We start from the raw sequence: 25,188 nt of genomic DNA on the forward strand, positions 1-25,188 counted from the left end.
CAAAATTGCCCAAAAACTTCACATGCCTAAAATTTTCATCATTAAAGCTCCCTATGTGCCTGAAGTTCTGATTCTGAGAAAAGCTGAGAGCATTTTAGTCTTGACATGACTGCGTAACTCAGTGGTAACTGAACTCCATCTACAAACTGGAGACTTCTCTACCTCAGTTGACAATCACAACTTCAAGGGTAATCCCACATGCAGGGTGCTTTCAATGAGTTCTACTAAACATACCTGGCTAGATCCATCCATCATGTACTTTATGACAGTTCCTTGACTGGTGATGACTCTTGACACCTCTTGTTCTGTTTGCCTTGCCACAGATGTATACAGATGACAGTTCTTTACCTTTTGGGGATAACTTTGCCTAACCAGAATTTCCAGAGTAGGCTGCTTGGCCTGTTCTCTGTGGGTGTCTTTGTGCTTTATTTCACCTTCTGTAACCTCACGTGCCTTCTCTCCACTTTCCATCACCTCTTCCGCCTTTGTTTCATTTGTTCTGCCCTCACTTTTCTCAACCTCCTCATCCTTGGCTTCTTCTGCTTTGGACTTGCTTTTCTTTATGACCTTTTCCTCAGCTTCAGCTGTAGCGGCTTCACCTTTCAAATTTGAAAAATTACTTAATACTGCATAGCAAACATTCAAACAGTGCTAAACACCCATCAGCATGGTGTCTACAGAAGGTACGCAACTTTGAGTAAGAAGAACCCTCCCCTGATTCCTCTATAATCCACAGAGTAAGAGACAGACTCTGTTTTCCAAAGAACAATTCAAAGCAGTCATCTACTCAGAAAGTCTGCATCCTTCTGTGGAGGTGTCTGTCGTTCCAAATAAAAATAAGGGAGATCTGAAGATGGATTTATTATGGATGTTGAACTTTTGGAAGACTGACATTAGGTGAGAGGAATTTCCTAACTGCCCATACAGGTGAAAAAAGTTACTGAGTTTCACCAAGTTTGAGTTTCTATACAAACTGAAGTTACATATTTTATCTACTTGAACAACTAAGGTTTTTATATTGAATTATGGCAGTGTTGAGTGTGCTAATGAGTATAATTATGGTAGTTGTGTCAACAGACTACATGTGTCCGTAATTGCTCTGTTCACCTCAACTATCAGCTACCTGCCAAACTATGTACACATTTGAAAACCCTCTGCATCCTCTTTACTTCATACCCGATAGGATCAGAGTACATTTACCCTAAACTGGCAAAATGTCCACAGAGACAGAGATGTGATCATACCACTCAGTGCTTGTGAAACCACACTTGGAGTACCATGTCCAGTTCTGGACCTCACAATTCAAGAAAGATGCAGACAGACTGGAGAAGGTCCAAAGGAGAGCCACAGGGATGACTGAAGGACTGGAGAACCTGTCCTGTGAGGAAAGACTGCAGGAGTTAAATCTCTTCTCCCTGGAGAAGGCTCAGAGGGAACTTCATCACAGTATTCCAGTACTTAAAGGGCAGCTTTAAGAGAGAGGGCAGAAGATCTCTCTTCACAAGAAGCCACATGGAGAAGACAAGGGACAACTGGGAGAGGTTTCATCTTGATAGAAGAAATAAATTTTTTACAGTGAGAACAATCATTTACTGGAACCTCCCCAGGAGCATGGTAGAGACCTCACATCTGGAGGCTTTCAAGATGTGACTGGACAAGGCTCTAGATAATCGCATCTAGGCTCCCTTTCCCACAAAAGGTTGGATCAGATGATCTTTTGAGGTCCCCTTCAATCTAGGTTGTTCAATGATTCTATGATTTTGTCATGAAAAGTAAATAGATGTCTGAGAAGAAAAAATGAGTGTATCTTTCACTAGCAATTCAGGTCTATGTGGCCAAAAAAAAAAAAAAAAAAAAAAAAAATGCTGGATTCTTGTGTACCATACTAAATTTATTAATGCTATTTAATACAAATTTATATTTTTTCTATTAATTTATATACACTTGGCTGGTTTCTAAAAGGTATGTTGTTTCATATGTTGCCAGGAAGACAAATGATTTTGCTGGGTTTTATGCAACAGCTCACACATAGTATGTGTTGGAATTACTGCTTGCACATAATTGGTGTGTGATAAATCTGGTTTATTCCTGGATATGGGCATCTCTGCAGTTGTGCTGATCTATTTTCTCATGCTCAGTATCTCCAGTACCGCCTAGACTGGACAGATTTGTTGTACGTAGGTATTAAATGACATTTATAGGTGGCTGTTTTTAAAACTGACCAGGTGACAACAACAATATTCACACTTGTTTGCTTCAAAACCTAATGGCATGACTACAAAACCTTAAGAATTACTACAGTTTACAGTATGCAAAGATGAACCTCATGCTGGTTTTCAAAAACACTGGGAAACTGAATCATTACAGAAATCAAACCAGAAACTTAGAAGTATCTATTAACCCTAACTGTCTTCTGAAGGAAATTAAACAATAAGGGCAGAAAGGCTTATTATGACCATTTTCTTTGTATGTACTAGGTGGCATAAACCAAAGGACTTATGTGAAATAATTTCTGTTTGAAACTGATTGTGTCTTTTTGAAAGGCAAGAAAACCTGATTGTAAAATACCCAGTAGCACAGAGTCCACCAAAGCATGGATTAGTTTTGTTAATCATTCTTACCATTAAAAAATTAGTAAAGAAATGAGTACTTAAATCTAGTATAAAGTACTATTCAGTTTCAAGTCCCTGAAATTTCTAATACTTTTGTGTGCTGTGTTTACAAGCTACCACCAAAATTCTGTTTCCTTGTACTTCCAGACTGACACCAGTCACTCCTTTGGCCTTTTCTTTGACTATTAGGATTGAGTTCTCTGGTGACGTGAGATCACTGTAAGAATCACCTTCTAATCTTTGATCATTCTTGTCACTCTTTCAAAATATGAACATCTTGTGGATTTACAAACAATACATACCATTCCAAAGGAGGTACAGATATAAGTAACGTAACATTCCTGTTATCACTCAAGATTCCTCGATATACATGCATTTATGAATTGAATTTGTTCATTTTTCTTTAGCATTCCAATATGCATGCATATTCAACTGATTATCCAACATGACTCCCAAGTGCTTTTTAGGGTTGCTGCTTCCCTGCCTCCAATCTGTTATGTCTAATAACTTCTATATTTTATATTTGTTTTAATTAAAACATATTAGTTGCGTTGAAAATATTAAATAGACACTACAACAGACTTAATCTGAGACATTAAAAAAATTCATACTGTTACATCTAAACCCATCAAGGCAGAAATAATTTTCTTCTGTAATTTTAGCTTTTAAACTCCTTATTTTGCAGTGGCTCAGAAAACTAACCTCTGAAATTTTCACCAAGGAAAGTTAATACTAGTCCATTGGGACAGGAGACATTCAAACTTGGGAAAGTGAGAGCTTCTGACATCACTTGTGTTTGTAAAGCTGATTCCTCCATTTCCACCTACAGAATGAAACATGAATTAGTTTTATTCCATGTTTTAAAAGAATAAAGAAAAAAATAGACTACAGATTTGAGTTGCTACAAAACTTTTTTTAAAAAGTGCTTTCTACCACTGATTTTTAACATTTTGAGAGTATATGGATTCCGAAATGGAAACATTAGCTTATCATCTTCGATTATGCTATTTTATTTCATTCCTCTTTATTAACCCTTGAAAAACAACCCTTCCCAACTTTATTCATTTCACTAAGTTTTTATGCTATCTTGTGCACAATGTCAAGATGAGATGACAATAAATGTATCACATGAAGCAGAAAAGCATGAAATAATTATTGAAGTTGCACATCAGGTTTTTTACCTATAATCATTAAAAGAGCACAAAGGTAAGTAAAGCAGTACTTCCAGTCTGCAAATACATCACTGACTTGAGAAGAGGATGAGAAGAAATGTTTGACAGTCAAAACATGTAATCCTCTTTGCACTGCTCTGTAGTGGAAACTGTTCTGGTGAGTAGAAAAGATTAGGTTGACCTAAGGAATGTCTGAAGACCCTGGAACACTTGGAAAAAATACAGCACTGGCCCCTTTGATGTCATACCCCCAAAACCTATGTGACTGTCCTGATTGGGGTAGTTATTTCCTTCCTAGTAGCCTGGTATAGTGCTGTGTTTTGGATTTAAGATGAGAATAATACTGATAACATACCAATGTTTTAGTTATTGCTAAGCAGCATTTACATTGTGTTATGGACTTTTCAGCTTCTCATAACACCCCACCAGCGAGTAGACTGGGTGTACAGGAAGCTGGGAGAAGACACAGCCAGGACAGCTGACCCAAACTGGCTGAAGGCACATTCCACACCGTATGACATCATGCTCAGTACACAAACCAGGGGGAGAGCTGGCTGGGGTCCACTGCTTGGGAACTGGTGGGTGACAAGAAATTGTGTTGTGCACCACCTGTTTTGTATATTCTAATTCTTTTATCATTATTATTACTATTATTTTCCCTTGCTTTTCTGTTCAATTAAACTATCTTTATCTCAACCACAAATTTGACTTTTTTTTTCCCAATTCTCTCCCTCATCCCACTGCCAGAGAGCAGGGAGTGAGCAAGCAGCTCTGTGGTGTTTAGCTGCCTGCTGGCTTAAACTACGACCATGACAATGAACTATACCATGCCTGCAGTCACAAGACAAAAACAGTTTTGGGTTGCAGACAGAGATAACAGACAAAACTTGTCCTGGTATTACCCTATATTCTTGATTTTTAGGAATAAACTGTAAGGAAAAATTGGCAGATGTTTTGCCACCTGTTTTTCAGCATAAAGGATGTTCTACGGATGTTTTATGGTTACTTTACATAGTATTACTAGGTAATTAAGGCTAGTCTCAGTACCCTAAGATCACAGTTACAGGATTGAGGCAGAAGTCACAGAAAACAGCAGAAGTAACCCTCAGTTGTCATCTACTTCTCCCTGCCTAATGGTAAAAATAAAAAATTAAGTATGCCTATATCATTAGAGAAAACTGTTAATGTCACCTATTTTAAAAATTTTCAGGGCTGGAGGTTTCCTGGCAATCTATTCCAGTGCTTTACCTTGATTAACCTTACTGACATTTTCCTATCTGTTACCCTGAATTTCTCTTGCAGAAAATTAATTTACTTCTCATTATTTGGGCTAGCATAAGAGATAATGGTGTCCCTTTAGCTCTCTACAGAAGGCTGTTTCTGCCTCTGAATTCTACATCAAACAAACCCAAGCCAAGTCTTTTAATCTTTCCCTACCAGACAAGTTTTCTAGACATCTGATATTTCTTGGTGCTTTCCTTAAAAATCTTCAGTATGGCACATATTTTTCCTGCAGTGCAGTATCCATAACTAGACACAGTACTTCAGCTGAGGCCCTACCAGTTCTGAATGGAAAATAACTTCACATATTTAGCAGGCTACACTCCTGTTTGTTCACCTTAATGTGGTCTTTGCCCTTCTCACAGCAAGATGGCATTGTTGACTTACGTATAGCTTTATCCGTTGCAACTCCCAGACCTTTCTCTGTAAAACTGTTATTGATATAACTGTTAACCATTCTATAGATACATATTGATTATTTATATGTTATTTTACAACCTAGCTCTTATTCTTACTGAATTGCATCCTATTTTACAGACCATGGCCATGTGACTTGTCAAGGTCACTTTGGAGTCTAATCCTGTCCTCCAAAATACTTGCAGACTCACACACCCGATTGCTGTATGCACTAATATGAATACTCCCTGTCTGAAGACATTCTAAACCAAAGAGTAAAAATCCTTTTGGAAGAAGGGGATGAACTCAAATGTCCTCCTGACAGAACTTTAATGGTGGGGGTATTTGTTTGTCCAGGGTTCATTTGTGCCAAACAATTGCTGTATGTTGTGCTGAGTGCTGTTTGGCAACTCTCTAACACCACTTTCCATACTTATGTTCTTTAAATACCTAAACTTGTTGAAATTAGGTCAGCTGGACTTTTTCTGGACGTGGATAGAATTCATGTTGAAACAAGAGCCACAGCATTACTTCATTCACTAGGTACCACGGAAGCAGCATAAGTATGTTGTGTTTAGAGAGTGTTCCAAGGCTATTCTTACAACTCTAAGTAGGTGTTCATCTTGTATGTCTTATTACTCTCTCATTTGTTTTGTAATGTAAGCTATCTTCTGTTTAATAAACCTGCACTGCATTTAACCCTTCATTTCCATATTGCCCATTCTACATCTTTGATTCAGCCCAGTTCTGTCAAAAGAATTGTGATCTCTATTGCCAAGGAAACTGAGAAGATACCTTATAAGCCTCTGGTGAGGGCAGAGCAAGAGTGATTCTGGGAGAGGTGGCCAAAAGTAACAAGAGTAGACAAAAGACCAATTTTCCAAGACAGTTGTATTGGATTTCGGTGTGGCGGGGTTTTGGTAGCAGGGGAGGAAACTACAGAGATGGCTCCTGTGAGAAGCTTCTCAAAACTCTCCCAGCTCCAAGTAAGACCCACTGCTGGCCAAGGCTGAGCCAATTAGTGGCGGTGGCTGCACCTCTGCGATAATGTATTTAAGAAGAGGAACCTGGGAGGAGGGGTGAGGGCAATACTTCTGCAAACACCGAGGTCAGTGGAAGAAAGGAGGCGGCAGGGGAAGTGCACTGAAGCAGAGACCGCCCCTGCAGCCTTGTGAGGGGCTGGCTGTGCCCCTGCACCCATGGAGGTCACCAGTGGAGCAGATGCCAAACTGCAGCCAGTGGAGTTCACCATGCCAGAGCAGGTGGCTGCATCCAAAGAAAGCCAGGACTCTGAGGGAAGCCCATGCTGGTGCAGTATGACTGGGAGGATTTAAACATGTGGCAGGGACCCATGATGGAGCAGCTTGTGAAGAGCTGCAGCCTGTGGGAAGGACCCATGTAGGAGAAAGTTCATGGAGGGCTGTCTCCCATGGGAGGGACCCCACACAGAAGGAGGGAAAGTGTGTGAGGAGCAGCAGAGGCAACAGCTGATGAACCAAATGCAACCCTCAACCCCTGCACGGGAGGAGGTAGAGAAACCAGGAACAAAGCTTAGCATGGGAAGAAGGGAGGGATGGGGTGAAGGTGTTTAAGATGTATTTTTCACTATCCTATTCTGATCAGTAAATTGGTGGTGGTGTTCAAATTAAACCAATGTTGGTTCTTCCCAAGTCATGTCTATCTTTTGCCTATGACCATTAGTGATTCATCCCCCACATCCTTGTCTCAATCCCCAAGCCTTTTGTTATATTTTCTCCTCTCCATTCCACCAGTGGGGGGAAGGAGTGAGTGAGTGGCTGCATGGTGTTGTTTCCCTCGAGGCTTAAGTCACGACAAAAGTTCTGAAAAAGGAACATTCAGATCTTCAGACCAGGAGGTGGTGAACCTTTTCAGGGCAATGCCCTACAAAAAAATAGTAAGAAGTAGTGAACTAGAATCTCACAAAATGCCTCTGGAATTGAAAGCCACCACAGTTGGATGAACTATTGTTAATTTTCCATGGAGAAATTCTGAAGAACAGGACAAAAGCAAAACAGTGGAGGAAAAGATAGTAGACCTGGTGCCACTCATGTTCTTTACATATCCCCCACCAGTCTATAGAAGCAGCAGAACATAAAATGGAGGAATGACTGGGTTAATGGAATGAAAATTGGTCATGAAGAGTATTATATGCAGTAGATTGGACTTTGGCTCAGGGTGAGAACTGGGACATTCTATTAGCAGTTCTTTTCGCATCATTTCAGTCATACTTGATTAAAGATGGGACCAAGTAGGGGGAAAATTAAAACACACTACTACATGCTTTAAATACTTTTGTAGTTAGTCTGGAAAGATATCAAGAATCACATTTAACAAGCACATTATCTAGAAATTATACCATTTTGTAACTTGATCAGGTTAAAAGGGATAGCTTTTTATCATAACCATCATTAAAGAATTATCCCAGACAGTATATTTTAGACATTAGTGTTAAACTGTTTATGGACTTCATTGCTTTGTGTTCTGATTATGCCTATTTTCGGAAGACTGTCCTTTTCTAAACTGAAGGTGGTAACTAAATTGGTTCTCAATACTGTTCATGTTTATTTCTGTCCTTGTCTCAGAATTTTGTATTTTATTTGTATTAATTTCTAGGACACTGCTGGTTAGAGAAAACAGTGTCAAAAAAATAGGTTAAATCATCTCAAATAGAAAACTCCTGCACCCTCTCCCACCATCCTGCTAATATCTCCTTCCATATTTCTTTGAGAACTTTTCATTTAACTCATACTCTGGCTGATCTGTGAGATCACTGGACCAAACAAACCTCCTGTGCTTACCTACAATATTCTGCCAATAGTTTGCTAACAACCTGAAATAATCTAGGTTAGTCATTTTGCAGAGGGGAACTGTGACCCAACTGGGCCTCCCCCACTCACATGTTTTAATGCCAAAAAGCTTCTTATATTCAAAATCAAATGCTGTGCATTTCTGAGGCACATGGTCCTGTAATTCCTGTATTACTCTGTGCTAAGTATTCCATAACAGAAATGTCATCCCATCCCCATAGACCTATCCTGTGATAGAAGTACTTCAGTTATAGGCAAAAGTAACTTCCTCAAGTGGCTGGTCCCCGGCTCGTGATCAGCTGGAAAGACCAAACTGCAGATCAAGCTTTTGCAAAATTGTCTCTGCTAATTTACTGCTTGGTTAGACTTGGCAATACAGGTTCTGTAAGTTCTCTTGGTTAAACTAAAAATTAATTTCTAGAGCAGTTTGAGTCACTGAGATATGTGATAATATAACAGGTGTAACTGTAAAGCCAAAATTGACAAAAGTATGTGGACCATGTAAGATACACTGCTCTACATGGAGTTGTAAAGGCTAACTTCATTAGCAGCTGCCAATATGTACATCTGAGAACAACTGGAAGAGTAAAACATATCCTGGAAGAACCATAAATTGTTACGAATTTGTTAAGGCACAGCTCAGAGTCCTCTGAGAATAATATATGCTTCTCTTCTGTAAGTTTATGTATTTGGATTTTTGTTTCTTTTCTGTGTTCACTGGATAGTGTCTATTTTCTCACCTCTCCATTTTTTTGCTCTACCAGGTCATCAGGTGGTGGAGGGTCTATTTTGCTATGAGTTGATTTTGTAGATGATAGAGATTTTCCTGATTTTTGTTTGATGGACTTATCTTTTTTCCCTGAAGCTGATGTAACAGGAGAAATTACAGTCGGAATGTGAACAGAAGGGATGTTCAGAATTCTTGAAAGAACAGGATCTATTTCATCATCTAAGGAAGAGAAAAGCAATATTTTTAATGAATTTAGGTTTCATAAATGTAAACGGCCACATTTTATTTCTTAAGATTTTGTATACTGAATTTTACCTTTCAAATAACAACCTTGGTGGGGGAGTTCATTATTTCAGATAGAGAGACTGAATATATGAAATTTTGAGAATCTTTCCACAGACTGAATACTCATCAGCCTAAAAGACATCTTGAAACTATTGTTTCCCACAGGTTATCACTTGCCTCTCAAAAATAGAAAATACAGATTTTTAAAATTCTCTTTTACCTTCAGAATACTTAGGTAGGTGGAGACATTTTGAGTTTAGTATCTCGGAAATTATCACTGTTGTTATGCTTTATCATGGGCTGATCCAGCATGGACTGACTCCAACAGTATTGCACTGCATAGCTTTGTTTTGCTATAACGATTCAGAAAGATTCTGATGACCTGATTGCTAAGATTCTCCCAATTCTTAAATAAATGAAGCAAGCTGGATTTGCTTAGTAATTTCTACAAAGTAGGAAGCTTAACAAGTCAGTCATTTCAAGAATGTTGTTAGGAAGACTTCCAAAAATCCTTTTTTTGTTTTTGTAAAATTACATTTTAATTGTTTCTTCCAATGAACAGTATTATTTAATGTGAAACCAATACATCAAGGAAAGAAAGTTAAATAACTCATTGACAGACTCCAAGCCATATCACATTGAAACAAAGAAGGAATGAAATGCATTGGAAGCATGCTAATAGAACCATTCTGGTTTGAGATCATAGCATTTCCTGTAATGCAGATGAAGTGTTAGCATATTTTTTTCTGAAAAAGATAAAAGGTAGGCCTAAGTGCTGTTTCCTGAAAGGTTTTGGCATAGATGGTTTTAGCTTTGCAGATAACAAAATGCAAAGGCCACTTTAAAAACAAAGTTCTAAAGTATTAGAAAGGCTGTCTGCATCCAGAAATGATTCTGGATTTATACAAAGGTGACCCACAATTTAAGAATTTAAGGCTAGAAGAAACTATTAGATCATCTGGTGATAAAGTCCTATTTAGGAGTCAATGGATAACAGGCCTTCCACCTTAGTTTTTAAGCCTTCAGTCTCAGTTTTTATCTTGGTGCAAGCCTTAGGTAAATGCACAGATATCTGAAGATATCCATAACCTTTAGCCTGAATGGAAAATTTAGATCACCACAAAGATTTTTGAAATCCCCATTTTCATTAGCTGATATGCGCCTGATGCATAAGAATCTGATGCTCTGTTAGGTGGCTCTGCTTTCAAGTATTGAAATTTATGTTGTGTGGTTTCTACAGCTTATTGGAATTTTGAAAGGTGAAGAAATCTGTTTAACTTGTAATATGCTAGAGATAAATTCTCAGGTAATTATATAAAATAGGAAAGTTTAAAATTCTCCATGGGGTCCATTCTGATACACATTTATTAGACAGCATGGCCGTGGAATAAACAAGTAGTAGTACCCATCTCCAGGTGGACAATGAGAAGAAACAGTTGACTAATAAACTTTGCAAGAGCTAGTGCTCCACAGAGAAGTAGGATAGGCAAAATGAAGGATTCTGAGGCAACTGTCCAATAAAATCATTAACGAATGTAAGCCATCTTGTCAGGTGAGTATAAATATCTATGTGAACACTGCAAACTGGATATAAGCAAGCTCTTCCATACAGTGAGGGGAGCTATCCTTCACAGCTACCCATGCTATGAATTGAAACATGCTCAGTTTCAGATGACACTACTTTCTAAGTGCTGAATTTAGGAACAGAAGCTGTTATAGGCTCTTGACACGTAAGAAAATTTCACCTGTCCCTTTACTTTGGTTGCCCGGAAAAATGAGAACACAGTGTCTGAGGGCAACAATAAAAAAGAGTGAAACTGAGGAAAAATGTCTTCAGAAATCTTGAGAGATGCAAAATTCCAGAGGACTGTCAGATTAAGGAAGGTTTCCTTCATCCTGAACACTCATACAGATCTCTAGCACTTCAAGTTGTACTCTCATGATTTCCTCAAGGCACAAAGAGCAAGTGCAAAGGTTCTGTAACACCCAGTAGCAAAAGCCCTGCAAGGGCTCAAGCAGTGCCAGGTTCAAAGCCACGAGTAGATTACTTCTAAGTCTGGTTGTAAGGTGGTCTGAAGTTAAGATTTTGGTCATGCTACAGAAAACAAATAATAATTCAGAACTTAAATACTAACATTTAACCAAGAAATAAAAAAGATGTATAAAGCTGGCAAACAGCCTGAGGCCTTTTGTCATTTTAGCTTCCCTAAAAGGAAGAAGGAAGAGGTAAAAAAATAAGAAAAATGAGAATTAGGCTCCAGAAAATTATGTCAGTAATGCAGGAAAAATGAGTAATTCGCACCCAATTTAACCAATCAGTGGAGAGAAACTATGGATTACATGGCATACCATCCTACATCACGGATGGATGTCATACAAGAATAGTCTAAACCAGAATATTTCTGGTCAGAATTTTTCTGAGCACTTACGATACAAACACCCACAAGGGGAATGAGCCATAAGTAAGTGATTATAAAAAAACTGAAAACAATCAAAGAATGCCAGTCAGCAGTGCTGCACTAAATAAAGCTCAACATGGCTAGGATTATTCTAACGTAGAATAGGATGCTTATGGTATGTGGTGAAAAATCCTGAATATCACAGCTGACGTGTAGGTGTTTAATTAGACATATGTCTCATGCCAAAATAAAACTTCTCACAGTCTGTTACACTGTGGATGCTCTCTTAGCCCAAATTTTAAAAGTTTTTTTAGTAATTAGTTTATAAAATGTATTTGAATAATTAAAACTAAGGTTATAGCTGAATGGTTTACCACAGTCCACACAAGATGCATTCAATTAAATGTTTTCATATTTTAAGAGCTGAAAACCACTGGGATTATTTTCTGATCAGAGGAGGGTTTCACTTTTATCCGTATGATGGTTTCAGTGGCCTTTCAAAATGTAATGGAAACAAAAAGCTCTTGGTAAAAGCAGACGCTATTTTCCCTGTGGTTTTGTGAAGCAATTGCTTCCAGTTGGTGAATGTGTTTATTGAAAGGTTGAGAGAAATCCCTCATTATGTCTGCACAATTGTAACCTAAAGTCCAACTCCTAACGTAAAATGAAAGTTCCATAATCACACATATAAGTTTACAAAAATATTTCTTGGAAAACTAAGAAGAGTCCTCAGCAAATTACATTTTCTTTGGCTCACATTAATTGGCTGATTTTGCTGGGCTACTTAATAACAATACTTGCAAGTTTCTCCCTGCACTATTCTGTTTTCACAGTAAGTAAAAAAGCATGGAGACCTCCATCCATTTTGAAATCCGAATCATAGAATATTCTTGACAATGTAATCTCATCAAGCTTTGCTGAAAATTCTCCACCATGTAGTCACAGCTGCTGAGAAAGGCAGAATTGCATGCAACAAATTATTGGGTTAAGGAGTGTATGAAGAAAAAAAAAAAAAAGAAAAAATTCCCTTTATGGTTCTCAAATATCCACTTCTATTTGCTTACTTTACCTGCTGTCTTCCCTGTAGGTCCATAATAACTCAGAGACAGCTGGATTCCATTTTCCAAGGTGGCTGAAAAAGATCCAAACTTGCTCACAGCTTTCTTCTGATTTTTCAATTTTCCTTTAAAAAAAAAAATAGAATTAATTTTAAAGATAGCAACACATACCAGAACCACCTGACCTGCAAGCCAATAACTGGTGTGAACAGTGGCAACTCAATGTGGATGACTAATCTGTAAAACATATTAATATAGGATGGGGAAAAATTTATAATTCCATACATGGAGTAGTATATAATAGTCAGTTTTGTGTAATATAGCTGTGATTTTTCATCTAGAAACTTCATTCTAATTAGCTAGGTGTAAAAAACAGGTTTAATAGCAACAACTAGTGAAAAGTGTTTGTGAATTTAAACAGCAAAAGAACCTAGTTCTGGAGTCAAGGATTCTTGCTTCTGTTCCCTGTTTGGTTGACAAGAACGCTAAACTGCTCATGTCTATCACATGTGGCCTATGAGCTAATACAAGTCACTCAGATATTGTCACAGGTACTATACCTGGAGGAGAAAGTAAAAGAAAGGAGGAAGTTGAGAAATGAGATCCAAAGATATGTTTGGCATTTGTGGAAGTGGATCATGAAACAAGCTCACTTAGAGGTGCAGGACAAGATGTCATGTGATGAGTACGTCCTCCTTGAAAACCATGTGAGCTATGCAAGGTAACTCCTCTGAAACAGTGACACTGGATCCTACCTTGCCTCGAGTACAACTCATACCGCCTTAAAGAAATGTTCTGCTTGTAAGAGAAAGTCTTTGGGATTTCCAATATGGGGAACAGCTTGCTTCTTAAAACTGTGAGGAGCAGCAGAGAAGACTACAAAAGGTGGTTAATGCTAGCACCCAACATCTAGCCATCTTCCAGTTCTTTCATCAACAAGGCACACATACTGAGACCTCACCTGCTCCGATTTACTGTCTGTCACCGAAATGTTCAATGATGACTACCATCTGCAGGATCCTGTTTTGCCCTTTTGACTGCATTAAAAGCTTACCATTGTGCCATTCAGCTACTGCCAAGTATTAGAGCAGATTGATTCTTCTCTTCCCTACTGCCCTTATATAAGGTACTCCCGTTCACACAGGAGGAAAGCCTCCCACTCATGCTGTGAAAACAACTTGCCTCAGGTGCTAGCACACCAGTAACTGGAAGACCCTAGAACCATAGAATGGGTTGGGTTGGAAGGGACCTCAACCCCCCTGCTATGGCAGGGATACCTCCCACTAGATCAGGTTGCTCAAGGCTCCATCCAACATGGCTCTGAACACTCCAGGGATGGAGCATCCATAGCCACCTTGGGCAACCTGTTCCAGTGTCTCACCACCCTCACAGTAAAAAACTTTTTCCTTATATTTAGTCTAAACCTCCCCTCCCTCAGCTTCTATCCATTACCCCCTACCCTATCATTACAGTCCCTTGTAAAAAGTCCCCCCCAGCCTTCTTGTAGGTGCCCTTCAGGTGCCAGACTCCCCGGAGCCTTCTCTTTTCCAGGTTGAACAAGCTCAACTCTCTAAGCCTGTCCTCAAAGGAGAGGTGTTCCAGCCCTCTGACCATCTTGGTAGCCCTCCTCTGGACTTGTTCTAATAGCTCTATATCCTTCTTGTGTCGAGGGCTCCAGAGCTGGACCCAGTATTCCAGGTGGGGTCTCATGAGAGCAGAGGGGCAGAATCACCTCCTTTGACCTACTGACCACACTTCTTTTGATGCAGCCCAGAATCTGGTTGGCTTTTTGGGTTGCAAATGCACACTGTTGGCTCATGTTGATCTTATTCACTAACATGCCCAAGTCCTTCTCCCCAGAACTGTTCTCAACCCACTCATCACCCAGCCTGTGTTTGTGCTTGGGACTGCCCCAGCCCATGTGCAGGACCTTACACTTGGCCTTGTTGAGCTCCATGAAGTTGGCCTGGGCCCACCTCTCCAGCCTGTCTGGGTCCCTCTGGATGGCCCATCCCTTCTCTCCAGTGTGTCAACCACACCACACAGCTTGACTTCATCGGCAAACTTGCTGAGGATGCATTCCATCCCACTATCCATATCACCAAAGATATTAAACAGTACCGGTCCCAGTACCGATCCTTGAGGGACACCACTTGTCATCGGTCTCCACTTGGACACTGAACCATTGACCACATTGAGCCAACCTTTGAGTGCAGCCTTCCAACCAATTCCTTATCCCCCGAGTGGTCCATCCATCAAATCTGTCTTTCCAGCCTGGAGACCAGGATGTCATGCAGGACAGTGTCAAAGGCCTTGCATAAGTCCAGGTAAATGACATCAGTTGCTCTTCCCTTATCTATTGATGCTCTCACTCCATCATAAAAGGCCAGCAAATTTGTCAGGCAGGATTTTCCCTGATACATGTCTACCTTCAGAAGTGCAGACAAGAAACATCTCATCTGTGGAAAGGCTGCAAATTTTCTATTCAGACAACCTACAATTAAATCACTAGTGGCAGCTGAAGCCAAGGAGAGAAACAAGGGCAGGATGCTTTCAAACACTGATGAAGATTAAAAGAGCTAACACAACTACCAAAAGTTATACTTTTACAACACTTCAGTGAGAGCAATTCCATAGTGCTTTTGGCAACATACACACAAATTGTTACAGACTGTATTCCTTCTTGGAAACACCCTCATCTGGGTTCAGAAAGAATTTGGATTCAATGCTTTCTGAGTGTTAGCAGCATGTCAACCAGCATTAGAAGCTGCCAAAGTGCAGAAAGATCTGTATCCACAGCAAAGGTCTTGAGGAGGCACTAATGCTATGGTCATCTGACACACAAAAGAAGGTCCAGTTGAAAGGGGGATATCTTCCCTTTGAAGGGCAGACATTTATTCTAGTCACAATCGACATGATTCAGTTTGCAGCTTCTCCAGCTTTCCCAGGACACATTAAGATCTGAAGGAGTCCTCCACTAAAGAAGAAAATTATTTTCTTAAGGAACGATGACCTTTTCATTGATTTCCTTGCTTTGAAAAAGAGACTGGTTTGTACTTGTTGACCTGTACTGTGCTTCTACATCTTGGTAAGATCTCTCTACATGGTGCCTAAGTCAGCCAACTGGATTTTTACTTCTATTTAAAGAACACTGATCTGATTTACCCTCTGCCAGTAGTAGGAATTTATTTTAGTTGATAAGATTTGCATCCATTTACTAAATATGTCAAACTATTAATTCTTTATATCAGTGATGTCAATCCACCCACCTGATCTAATTTTCTGTTCTTCATTGATTGCATGCACTTCAATTTCTTTTAAGTTTTTCTTGGGGTCTGTGATATGAATGAAGAAATTGTGGTTGTCTTTTATCACTTTCACCTTTACCAAAGTTAGACCTGCAAAGCAACAGAACACTATTATTCCTCCCACCAGGCTTCAGAACTGCCCCCACCCAAAAAAACCCCCCTGCACCTACAACTATAAAGCACACAAAAAAGAAAATTACTCAGAAGTGGACTGAATTGCTTAGTAGTAGACCAAGAAAACAAAATTAAGATTAGCTGAGTTTAGACTAAATGTTCAAAAACTTAATGACAGCTAGATCTGAGAAGCTGCAGAATAACCCTGTTGCTTAGATGTATTGCATTTGACTGGACAAATTACCGGAACAAGCATTCTTGAAATACCATGCACTGGTTGCCACTGAACAGATAAATATAAGCTAATTTTTCTCCATTTCTAATTTTCTGGTACTTTATCAATTATTAACCTACAGGAAAACGTAAACATTAGTAGTGATAGAGGCTAATATGGAATTACATTATACTCTCACAATGTCTTTAACTGAATTTCTACTACTGAGACATGAAAAAGCATTTATGGATTAACTATGCCATCACTTAGTAACTGAGTCAAAGCAAAGCATAAAGAATTAAAGGATCACCTTTTACAAACTCTATCTTCTCTACTTGAATCTGTCCTCCATCAGATGGGAAAAGATATTGATTGGTTCCTGATACATGAATGAGATCCTCCCCTGTGTTGTAGCCAAGAAACTGGAAAAACAAAGTTTTAGGTTATGCATAAATGAGAAAGGCGGAAGCTAGGGAAAGAGGCAAATGAAGTACAGATCCTCAGAATCCCACTGTCCCTGGCAACATTTTTCTTAGATATTTAACTAATGCAATAACAACTTGAGCAAATACATAGCATGTTATTCTCATATCCATTAATTCCTGTTATAAACTGAAGTAATTTGTTTCACACAAGAGCAGAATCTGGTCCTTCAGTGGTATGGAGCTATCATGGAAACTGAAGAGTAGTAAGCAGACTGGTGGCTTAACATATAATGGAAAGGAAAGAAAAATTCTGGCCAATTATAAAGGGACAACGTGTGATGGCATGCAATCAGATAAAGGGCAAATAAAGATTCAGATTTCCACCCTCTAGATTTTGGAATTCAGACACTGCAAATCTTGATTCTCAGATTGATTTGCATTCCAAAGAGCTACAAACTGGCAAAGATTAGGTGAGTGTACTGAAGTTTAGACTGAAGTATTATATAGCTGAGTTTGAAGTCTGTACTCAAGTAAGTTTGGACTAAAATATATTGACTATTGACGAGTTTCACATGCACGGCTTAGACTCCGCAAATATAAAGCAATGCAAACTGCTTAAAAACTGTTTGGATGCAACTAGTGAAGAGTTCCCTCTGTAAGAAATACCTCTCTCATACAAGGTATTCTGCCTGTTAGTATAGGAGCACTCCAAGAACATGCATTTTGAAACAGGAAATGGAACAGACAGTGCTCGATTTCCAATGTGGACAGCAAAAACCTCAACTAGGTCTAGCTGTCTCTGAATATGGAAGTTGGAACAGGTCTTTGTTTTCCCATTTCCTATTCTCTCCCATGAAAACCACACTTTTAGACAAAATTCGTCCCATAAACATATTTTCTATGGGCACAAAACCATGATCAACTTATCTTTGTGTTCATGTCATATACAATAAAAACCATCCCAGTTAATTGTAAAGTGGTAGTCTTGTGTAGGAGATAACCTTAAACATCATAGCTTTCCAAAAGTTTTAGGAAAGGATCTGCTGCTAAAATGATGGAGTTAAACAAAACCTACTTAGGCTTAATTTGCCCTGAACTCCAATTTCACAATGGATAGTAGCTTTGCTGTGATCTTGACTCTCTATATAAATAGCACTTTCCTAACATGGTGCAGTAATATGACTCCTTACCTTATAAACTTTCTCAGAATGTGGTTCTGGGATGCTGGGATTCTCCTCAAGTTCAGGGGCTTTTGCTGGCTCATCTTTAAACTTCTCTTTGGAAGATTCCTTGTTGGAACCTTTACTTTCTTCATCAATTACCTCCTGTCCTTTCTTTTTACCTCCCAAGTTTTCTTTTTTTCCTTTTTTTTCTTCCTTATGTTTTGCTTCCTCTAGTAATCGGTCCTGCTCTTTCTTCCAAGCCTACATTAAATGTTAGGAATTCAAATGACTGTGGTTCTCTTTGTATTATAGGATATTTCATATGTGCATGCTGAAAAGAGTACAAGTAAATGAACTCAAAGGAACTAATGTTCTAAGTCACTCTAAGTCACTTACATATTCTCCAAATGTACAGTTTTACAATATTGCACATTATGTTTTGCATAAAATTACTGACTCATTCAATCCACAGGATCGATCATTCTTGACCACAGGAGATATACTGGATGATTATTTGTATCTTACACGTTCAGTCATAATTATTTTGTTGTGCACTTTTCCACAATGTTTATCACCAAATCAGAATGCATCACTGGTATTAGTTAAAAATGCAACTGTAAGATAAAATTATTTTATGCTTTTACAGAAAGAGGAATAAGGTATCAATGCCAGAACTACCAACCTCTATCAGGAAGACAACAAGACATATCCAAGATTTCCCAGAGTATTTAGGCCTCTATAGCATTTTATATTCTAAGCATACCAAAGCACAAGCATTTCTGTGGAAGAAATGGTAAGCACTGACAGTTACAAGTTAGGCATTAGCCTCACTGGAGCCATGCCATCTCAAGTTGAGTACCCAGGAATTAGTTAACATGATTTCATATCTACATTCCAATATCAGTACTACTAGTGTAGAACATTACATGCTATAAGAATGATGAGACATACTATGGCTGTGAGGAGTAGAAAAAAAGCAGTGGAATACAACATCAATTAAGCTAGATTTATGCAATGTAATGGATAGTGCCAATGCTAAGAATTAACATCTTACATTTGCTTAACTCCTACCTCAGCCAGAACTTACTGTGTGAGCCTAGGCAAGTCAATTCATCTGTTGTGTATGACCATGTATGACTGTTGTGTATGACTATAAAATGGGATTCTGTGTCATAAGAACTCTGAGGTACCATATTTACATGCCTTAATTTCAAAGAGATGTAGATAATGAAAGTAGGAGTTGGGTATATAAGTACTTCATTGAATCTGGATCTTACGTTTTCATAGCTTTAAAACCAGCAATCTTCAATGAGAAGTAGGATATTATCCATAACTCGTTTCCTAGTACTGCAGTTAGGAATTGCTTATGGAATGCCTAGTCTAACTGCAAACAGTCTTTCCTTAACAAAATAACATAACTGAACCAATAGGGAATAAATTAAAGAAAACAAGAAATAAAGTATATAAAAAATAGCCAAGAGCAGAAAAACTAAAAGGACTGAGTCAAGTCTACATAAGAACAAAAGCTTACCTTCCTGGGAAAACAGTGTTATTTAGTCCATTTCAAAAACACAGAGATTTTTGTCTCACCTTTAGAGAACCTTCTCTGATAAAAGGATTTTCTTCATTGTTGGACTGAGATTCTGGAATAGTCTCTGTAACGCTCTCAGGTCTTGATGTGTCACCTTTGAGAAATGAAAAGGGAATAAATGAGATTATTTGTATTTTTTAATTTTTAAAAATTACTTCATTTATAAATAAGTGCAAGTAAACAAAAACCATTTGTAAATAGTAAAAGTACAAAAGTAGAATAAAGAAAATGTTAAATATTTTTAGAGATAAAACAGAAACACTGCTCAGCTTAGAAGAAATTTATCTGACAACTAATATTAGTCATAACTGCAGACCAGATATGCTAAACAATATATCAACATTTTAAAGACTGACTCTGCTTCCTGCTATTGAAGGTTTTGCTCCTGCAACGTTTTTTTTTTAATGCAGATGAGCAATGCTGTAGAAATGATAAGCAGTATTTTTTATTTTTGTTACTACCACTGTTCCAGAATTCAGACCCAGTGCTTTAAGCAGCTCACAAACACTAGAACAAGCTTAATACCAAAATCATAGATATTACAACCTTTCTAGTCGAAGTGAACACTGTCTTCAAACCTTCACTGAAGAAACATCATATCTCCTGTTTACTATTAGGGCTTTATAGTACCTATGACTCATGAAAAGGGTATCTCTCTAGGTACATGGTTTTATATTGTGCTTGGATATCCAGTATTTACCTGCTAGAAGAGGTAAATTTAAATACACTATGAGAAACTTCTAGTTACATTACTTTGTATTAAAAAGTAAAAATTGCAGTGTGGGTTACAGAAGTGCCAGTGAAATTGAAATCACCTAAAGATACTGTTGTTGCCCATCTGCATGACCCAGCCACAGGTGATTATTAACTTTCAGTAAGTGAACTTCTCTATGAATCATATCTGTCATGAGGCACCAGATGGGCAAGACTCAATTTAGCTCCTGTGACAGCTAGATAGGTACAAATTATGTTTAGAAATCGTAACTGTCCTTTTGGTTTCCAAACTATAATCAAAAGTGTTAAGTGGGTTGAGGAATAACATTCCTACTTTTGTAAATGTTAATTGTTATTATACTATGAAGGTTCAAAGCACATTCTCAAAGAAGGTGAGCAAAGCAAAGGCTATATATCAACAAACCACTGTTCAATATACAAGTAGACAATTTAGGTAGTTCTCTCTTGTTCAAAAGGGCTTTTCAGATTTTGCTGCCTGCTCAGCAGTTACTGTATGAACTGCTTACAATTTTCATTATCCAAAGTGTTGTTTGTAATTAAAGTTTGCTTTGCAGTCTAGTCAATTCCAGTTTCAGCTTCTAGCTCACAGCTGCTGACTTCCAGCTTTTATCCTGCCCTTTTAAAAGGAATTTTCCTGAACCGTGTTGCCAACTTCAACTACAGCTCATCATTTCATGTGTTCAGTCATCTAAACAGACTCATATTTTTATGCAATCCTTAAAGTCACTCCATTAAATAAACACAGCTATTGTAAATGTAATTTGACATTAAAGGTCTCAGTTTTCAGGACAGAGAATGATGCAGAATATGTAAACAGGTGTATTTATTTTCAAAACATGTCTGTACAGATGAAAAAATACATGCAATTCTCTCTGAACAACTTTGGGTCTCAGCACTCAACATGAAAAATTAATTTTCTGGGATAAAACAAAAAGATACCCACTGTTGGCTTTCTTAGGGAAGCCAGGTGTTTTGACAGCACATGCAGACAATCCCAAAGGTCCTTCTGCCATGGCTTTTTCTAGTTTAAGAGATTCTATTTTCTTAGCCATCTTCTCTTCTTGGTATTTGACTTCCTCCCCTTTCACCCAGTCTTCAACTGAGTTGGCCACCAGATCAAGATAGCTCCTGAAAAGCATGACATTCCTCTATTTACCATAATACAGTTTTCACTAACATGTTTTGAGGTCAAACAAAATCACTTGGCTTCTCAGTTTCTTATACAAATATTCTATAGCCTTTGAGAGAAGGCTTACATTTGAAACAATTTTGCTCAGTTTTTAGAGGAGGTGGTAGTTGTGCCTGGCTGGTATTTGCATAATATATCTTACATTTGGGATTTTCCTCCTCCTTTCTGCAGGGATATTAGAAACTTGTCTTCCAAAGAATGCCTGCCCTCAAAGAAAATCCAGAAAGGCAGAAAACAGAGACATTCAATTTAAGAAAGGCTGAGACTAATTCTCCTCCTCCTCACTGTTTTACCACTAGGATAACTTATTTTCTTAGTTGCTCTTGATCTATATTGTCATTTAGAATACATTTCATTTGTTTGTTCAGCAACTGAGGAAGCGTTAGTCTATTTAATTTCTAGATCTTCTTCATTGCTGTGACAAGAAAGGTGCTTGGAAATTGTCATCCAAATCTAGATTGGATGTAGCCTGGTGTAAATTAAGAATATTCACAATTAACAGTTGAAGTGGGCACTGAACGACAAACTGATCCAGAGTTTGCAGCTGTTATCAGTAGTTGCATTGTCTCATCTTCCAAAGGTGTCTGAAACAACTACTGCTTTTAAGGTAGGATGAAGTCTGGAAGTCTTATGTGCAGTTGCCACTCAACTCCTTGTTTTGAATACTACCGTAATTGTTTAAAGTAAAATTCTTCCCATGGGCACAACTAAAAGGGGCTTTTAAAGAGTGCATGAGATTCAGTTGTGTGTTCATAATGTTTGGTATTTATAAGTCCAAGATGATTGTACAGATGAACTGCATGCATTACAATTTTTTTGTGGTGAACATGTAGGCGGCACAACCAATTCTTGACCTCATGACAGTTTAAAGTTCTTATCACAGCACTACATTTTATGTCCAAGACAATTAATATGTAGGCTATCTACACAGACTGGAGAAGCATACAGTTCATGAACAGCTTAAAGATACACATCTGTCCCAGCTCCTGCAGCGTAGGAGGAGACTGCTTGGGGAAACTTGTATAAAGTACTGATCATATACTCAGCAGGGACAAGGTGACTCTGCTTGTATCTGAAGAAAAGAGTACAAGCTATAAAAACAAAGGTGTTGAAAACAAAAGGCAAAACCAGGCTGGAACCTAGAGTTGCCAGTACTGGAATAACTTGAAGATGAATATACGTTATAAATAAAAAGATTATTCGCATGGAAAATATTTTAGGGCAATGAAACAATCATTCAAAGTCAAAAATACACATTCTATTAATATGTATTCTGATGTCACTACTTCCAATGTCTGACTCAGAATCATTTCTCAGAAAGGATTATTCTTTTCCAGTAACTTGTGTAATATGCTTACTATGAAACAGTAAAGAAATGTCATTAAGATTAACTTTGAGCAGAAGAATAGTTTTGATAACGTCTGAATACATTTGGCTTCCTGATAGAGAGACCACTTATCTAACCAGAGATGAAATGTTTTATACACATGTATCACTGCAGGTACATGTGCCCAAGGCCTTTGGATCCCCTTGGTCAGTAGCATCCTTTGGATTTTATATGCCCTACCCTTTGAACAAGACAATTTCTGAACTTCTGGATGTTCTACGTGAACTACAGGACCTGATATCCATAGAGAAGGAAGGAAGGGTAACTGGGATCTCCAGGAGCAAAAGCTGCTGCAACATCAGAAATTTCATTTCCCCCTTGCATGAGAATTTCCTGTAACAGGACCCACTGAAACGAATTGATTAACATGTAACAGAAGTATATTCCAGACAGCAACTATGGAACAACCCTACAAAACGGGTCTGTGGTCTCTAAGATGTCACAATAAAGAAGTAGCAAGTCCTAACAAAGTGATAGTCAAGCACAGGGTCTGTTGTGTGTTTGTAACTCTCCTGTGGTGAAAGCGTGACTCTTAAATATACCCCTCAAATTAGAATTATAGTAATTTTAATAAAAAGAAAACAAAAAAATTGTTACTAAACTCATGAGGAGGCAGTTATTTGATACACAGGTAAGAACTAGTAATACTATTGCTTAATTAATAAGGAGGGTTTTGTCTGTTTCTAGCAGCTCAGCAGGATCTGGAATGTAATTGCAGGCAACAGCTTGAAGCACTCTAGGTATTTAGAGACTGTCTTAGAGTGTTATGTTGCTTGGAAACATATACTAGCAAATATTTATGAAACTTTGTCTGGAAATCTGAAATTATCTTTAGCAAAAAGGCTGAATAAGGTCTGAAAATATGCTGATTATCTGCAGAGAAGAGACAGGTACAGAGGCCATGTAATACAACCAAATAAGAGCCCATATCTCTTCAAAGATATTAAGTAGCATACACAGCAGTGAGATATTTCTATGAAACAAGAGCAAAGCCAAACTTCCTTGTTAGCTCTCATGACAGTTTCTTCAGGAACTCCTTGCTGCTTTGAAAGAGAACCCAACAAAGTGTCACTGAACAAAGATGGCATGCCCCAAGAAGCAGCTATCTTTAATCTCTAAGCCTTGCTTCCAGTGTATGTGGAAGAGTAAGAAGGAGGAAGCAAATAGTTAAACCATCTTCAATTGAAATAATGCATCTACCAGAGAACATCTTTCTTTCCTTCTCTGGATGCAAAATTAGCAACTTCTGTTTTGCAGGTATCAATGTCCAATTCCCCAAAGAGTAAGAATAGCTAGTGAGGTAAACAGCTCTTGGGCTCCAACAGACTTTTGTTTTACAGATTTTGAGACTACTGACGCTCTACCTGGGTCTATCTGAATGCAAGACCCAGGCTTACTTGAACACACCAACTTTCACTGTATTTTGGAGAAGACTTCAACTGTCATATACATGAAAAAAAAAATGATTGACCAGATATTTAGCGGATTTGCCCAACAACCACAAAACAGACAGCATTTTCTTCAAGGAACTTTGTGTTTCTGTTGGTAAATCTCTTCTGAGATTACACAACAGCCTCTTTTCATGGCAAATAATTTAAGTCCAGGTGCCTGGAAAGCTGAGATGGACTCACACAGAGTTCCTTGACCGAGAGCAAAGATACAACTTACAATACGAAGTATGTCTTCAGGAAGGCACACTGCCTATTCAGCATTCAAACCTGTACAAATATATAGGTACCAACAGAAGTCTCTATTAAAATATTCCCATATTCTGATAAATGAGGCATGGCACTTAGAGATTCCTATGGACAAACTAGGGGGGGGTGGTGGTGTGTCCATTGGGTAATTTGCTTGAAATTCTATTTGATAAATCAAATCTAATTAATCCATAGAGCACCAGAGTTACATGGTTGAAGACAGCCCAGCTGATTCTTCATGACATTGTAACCTCTTTACATATCAGTACATGGACACATTTTATTTTTGGTCAATTACTTTTATCACTGTTTCAGTGCAAAAATGTATTAAAAAATGAGTAGGTCCACTGACAAAATCTCTAACAGTGAACACATCGACCACTTACATGACTCCAACTGGGGATCAGATAGTGACAAGAAATTAGAATAATGGGGTATTCTGTGAAATCATTAATATTAATAAAAGGCTTCTAGCTTTTCTCAAAAACATTTCATGGTGACACTCACCCAATTTATAGACACATAGTTGAAAAACATAAGTATATTCTTAGAATTTTCTTTTTAACCTCCCTCACCTATGTGTCCTCAGTGTAATTTCCTTGCT

At 38.2% G+C, this 25,188-nt stretch overlaps 1 protein-coding gene across 1 annotated transcript in view; it reads right to left on the reverse strand.

Annotated features, from left to right (window-relative positions):
• SPAG17 (sperm associated antigen 17) overlaps positions 1–25,188 on the reverse strand; it is a 128,455-nt gene that overhangs the window by 42,328 nt on the left and 60,939 nt on the right. The window contains exons 18-26 of the mRNA XM_026844081.1: positions 21,255–21,439; positions 19,576–19,670; positions 18,013–18,246; positions 16,708–16,819; positions 16,031–16,159; positions 12,773–12,886; positions 9,030–9,238; positions 3,315–3,435; positions 235–599 (exon numbers count right to left, since the gene is read on the reverse strand). Of these exons, the coding sequence (XP_026699882.1) occupies positions 235–599; positions 3,315–3,435; positions 9,030–9,238; positions 12,773–12,886; positions 16,031–16,159; positions 16,708–16,819; positions 18,013–18,246; positions 19,576–19,670; positions 21,255–21,439 (1,564 nt within the window). The remainder of the gene's footprint in view (positions 1–234; positions 600–3,314; positions 3,436–9,029; positions 9,239–12,772; positions 12,887–16,030; positions 16,160–16,707; positions 16,820–18,012; positions 18,247–19,575; positions 19,671–21,254; positions 21,440–25,188) is intronic.

This window comes from Athene cunicularia, assembly GCF_003259725.1.
Source record: "Athene cunicularia isolate RWA chromosome 1 unlocalized genomic scaffold, athCun1 chr1_part1, whole genome shotgun sequence".
Taxonomy (NCBI): Eukaryota; Metazoa; Chordata; class Aves; order Strigiformes; family Strigidae; genus Athene; species Athene cunicularia.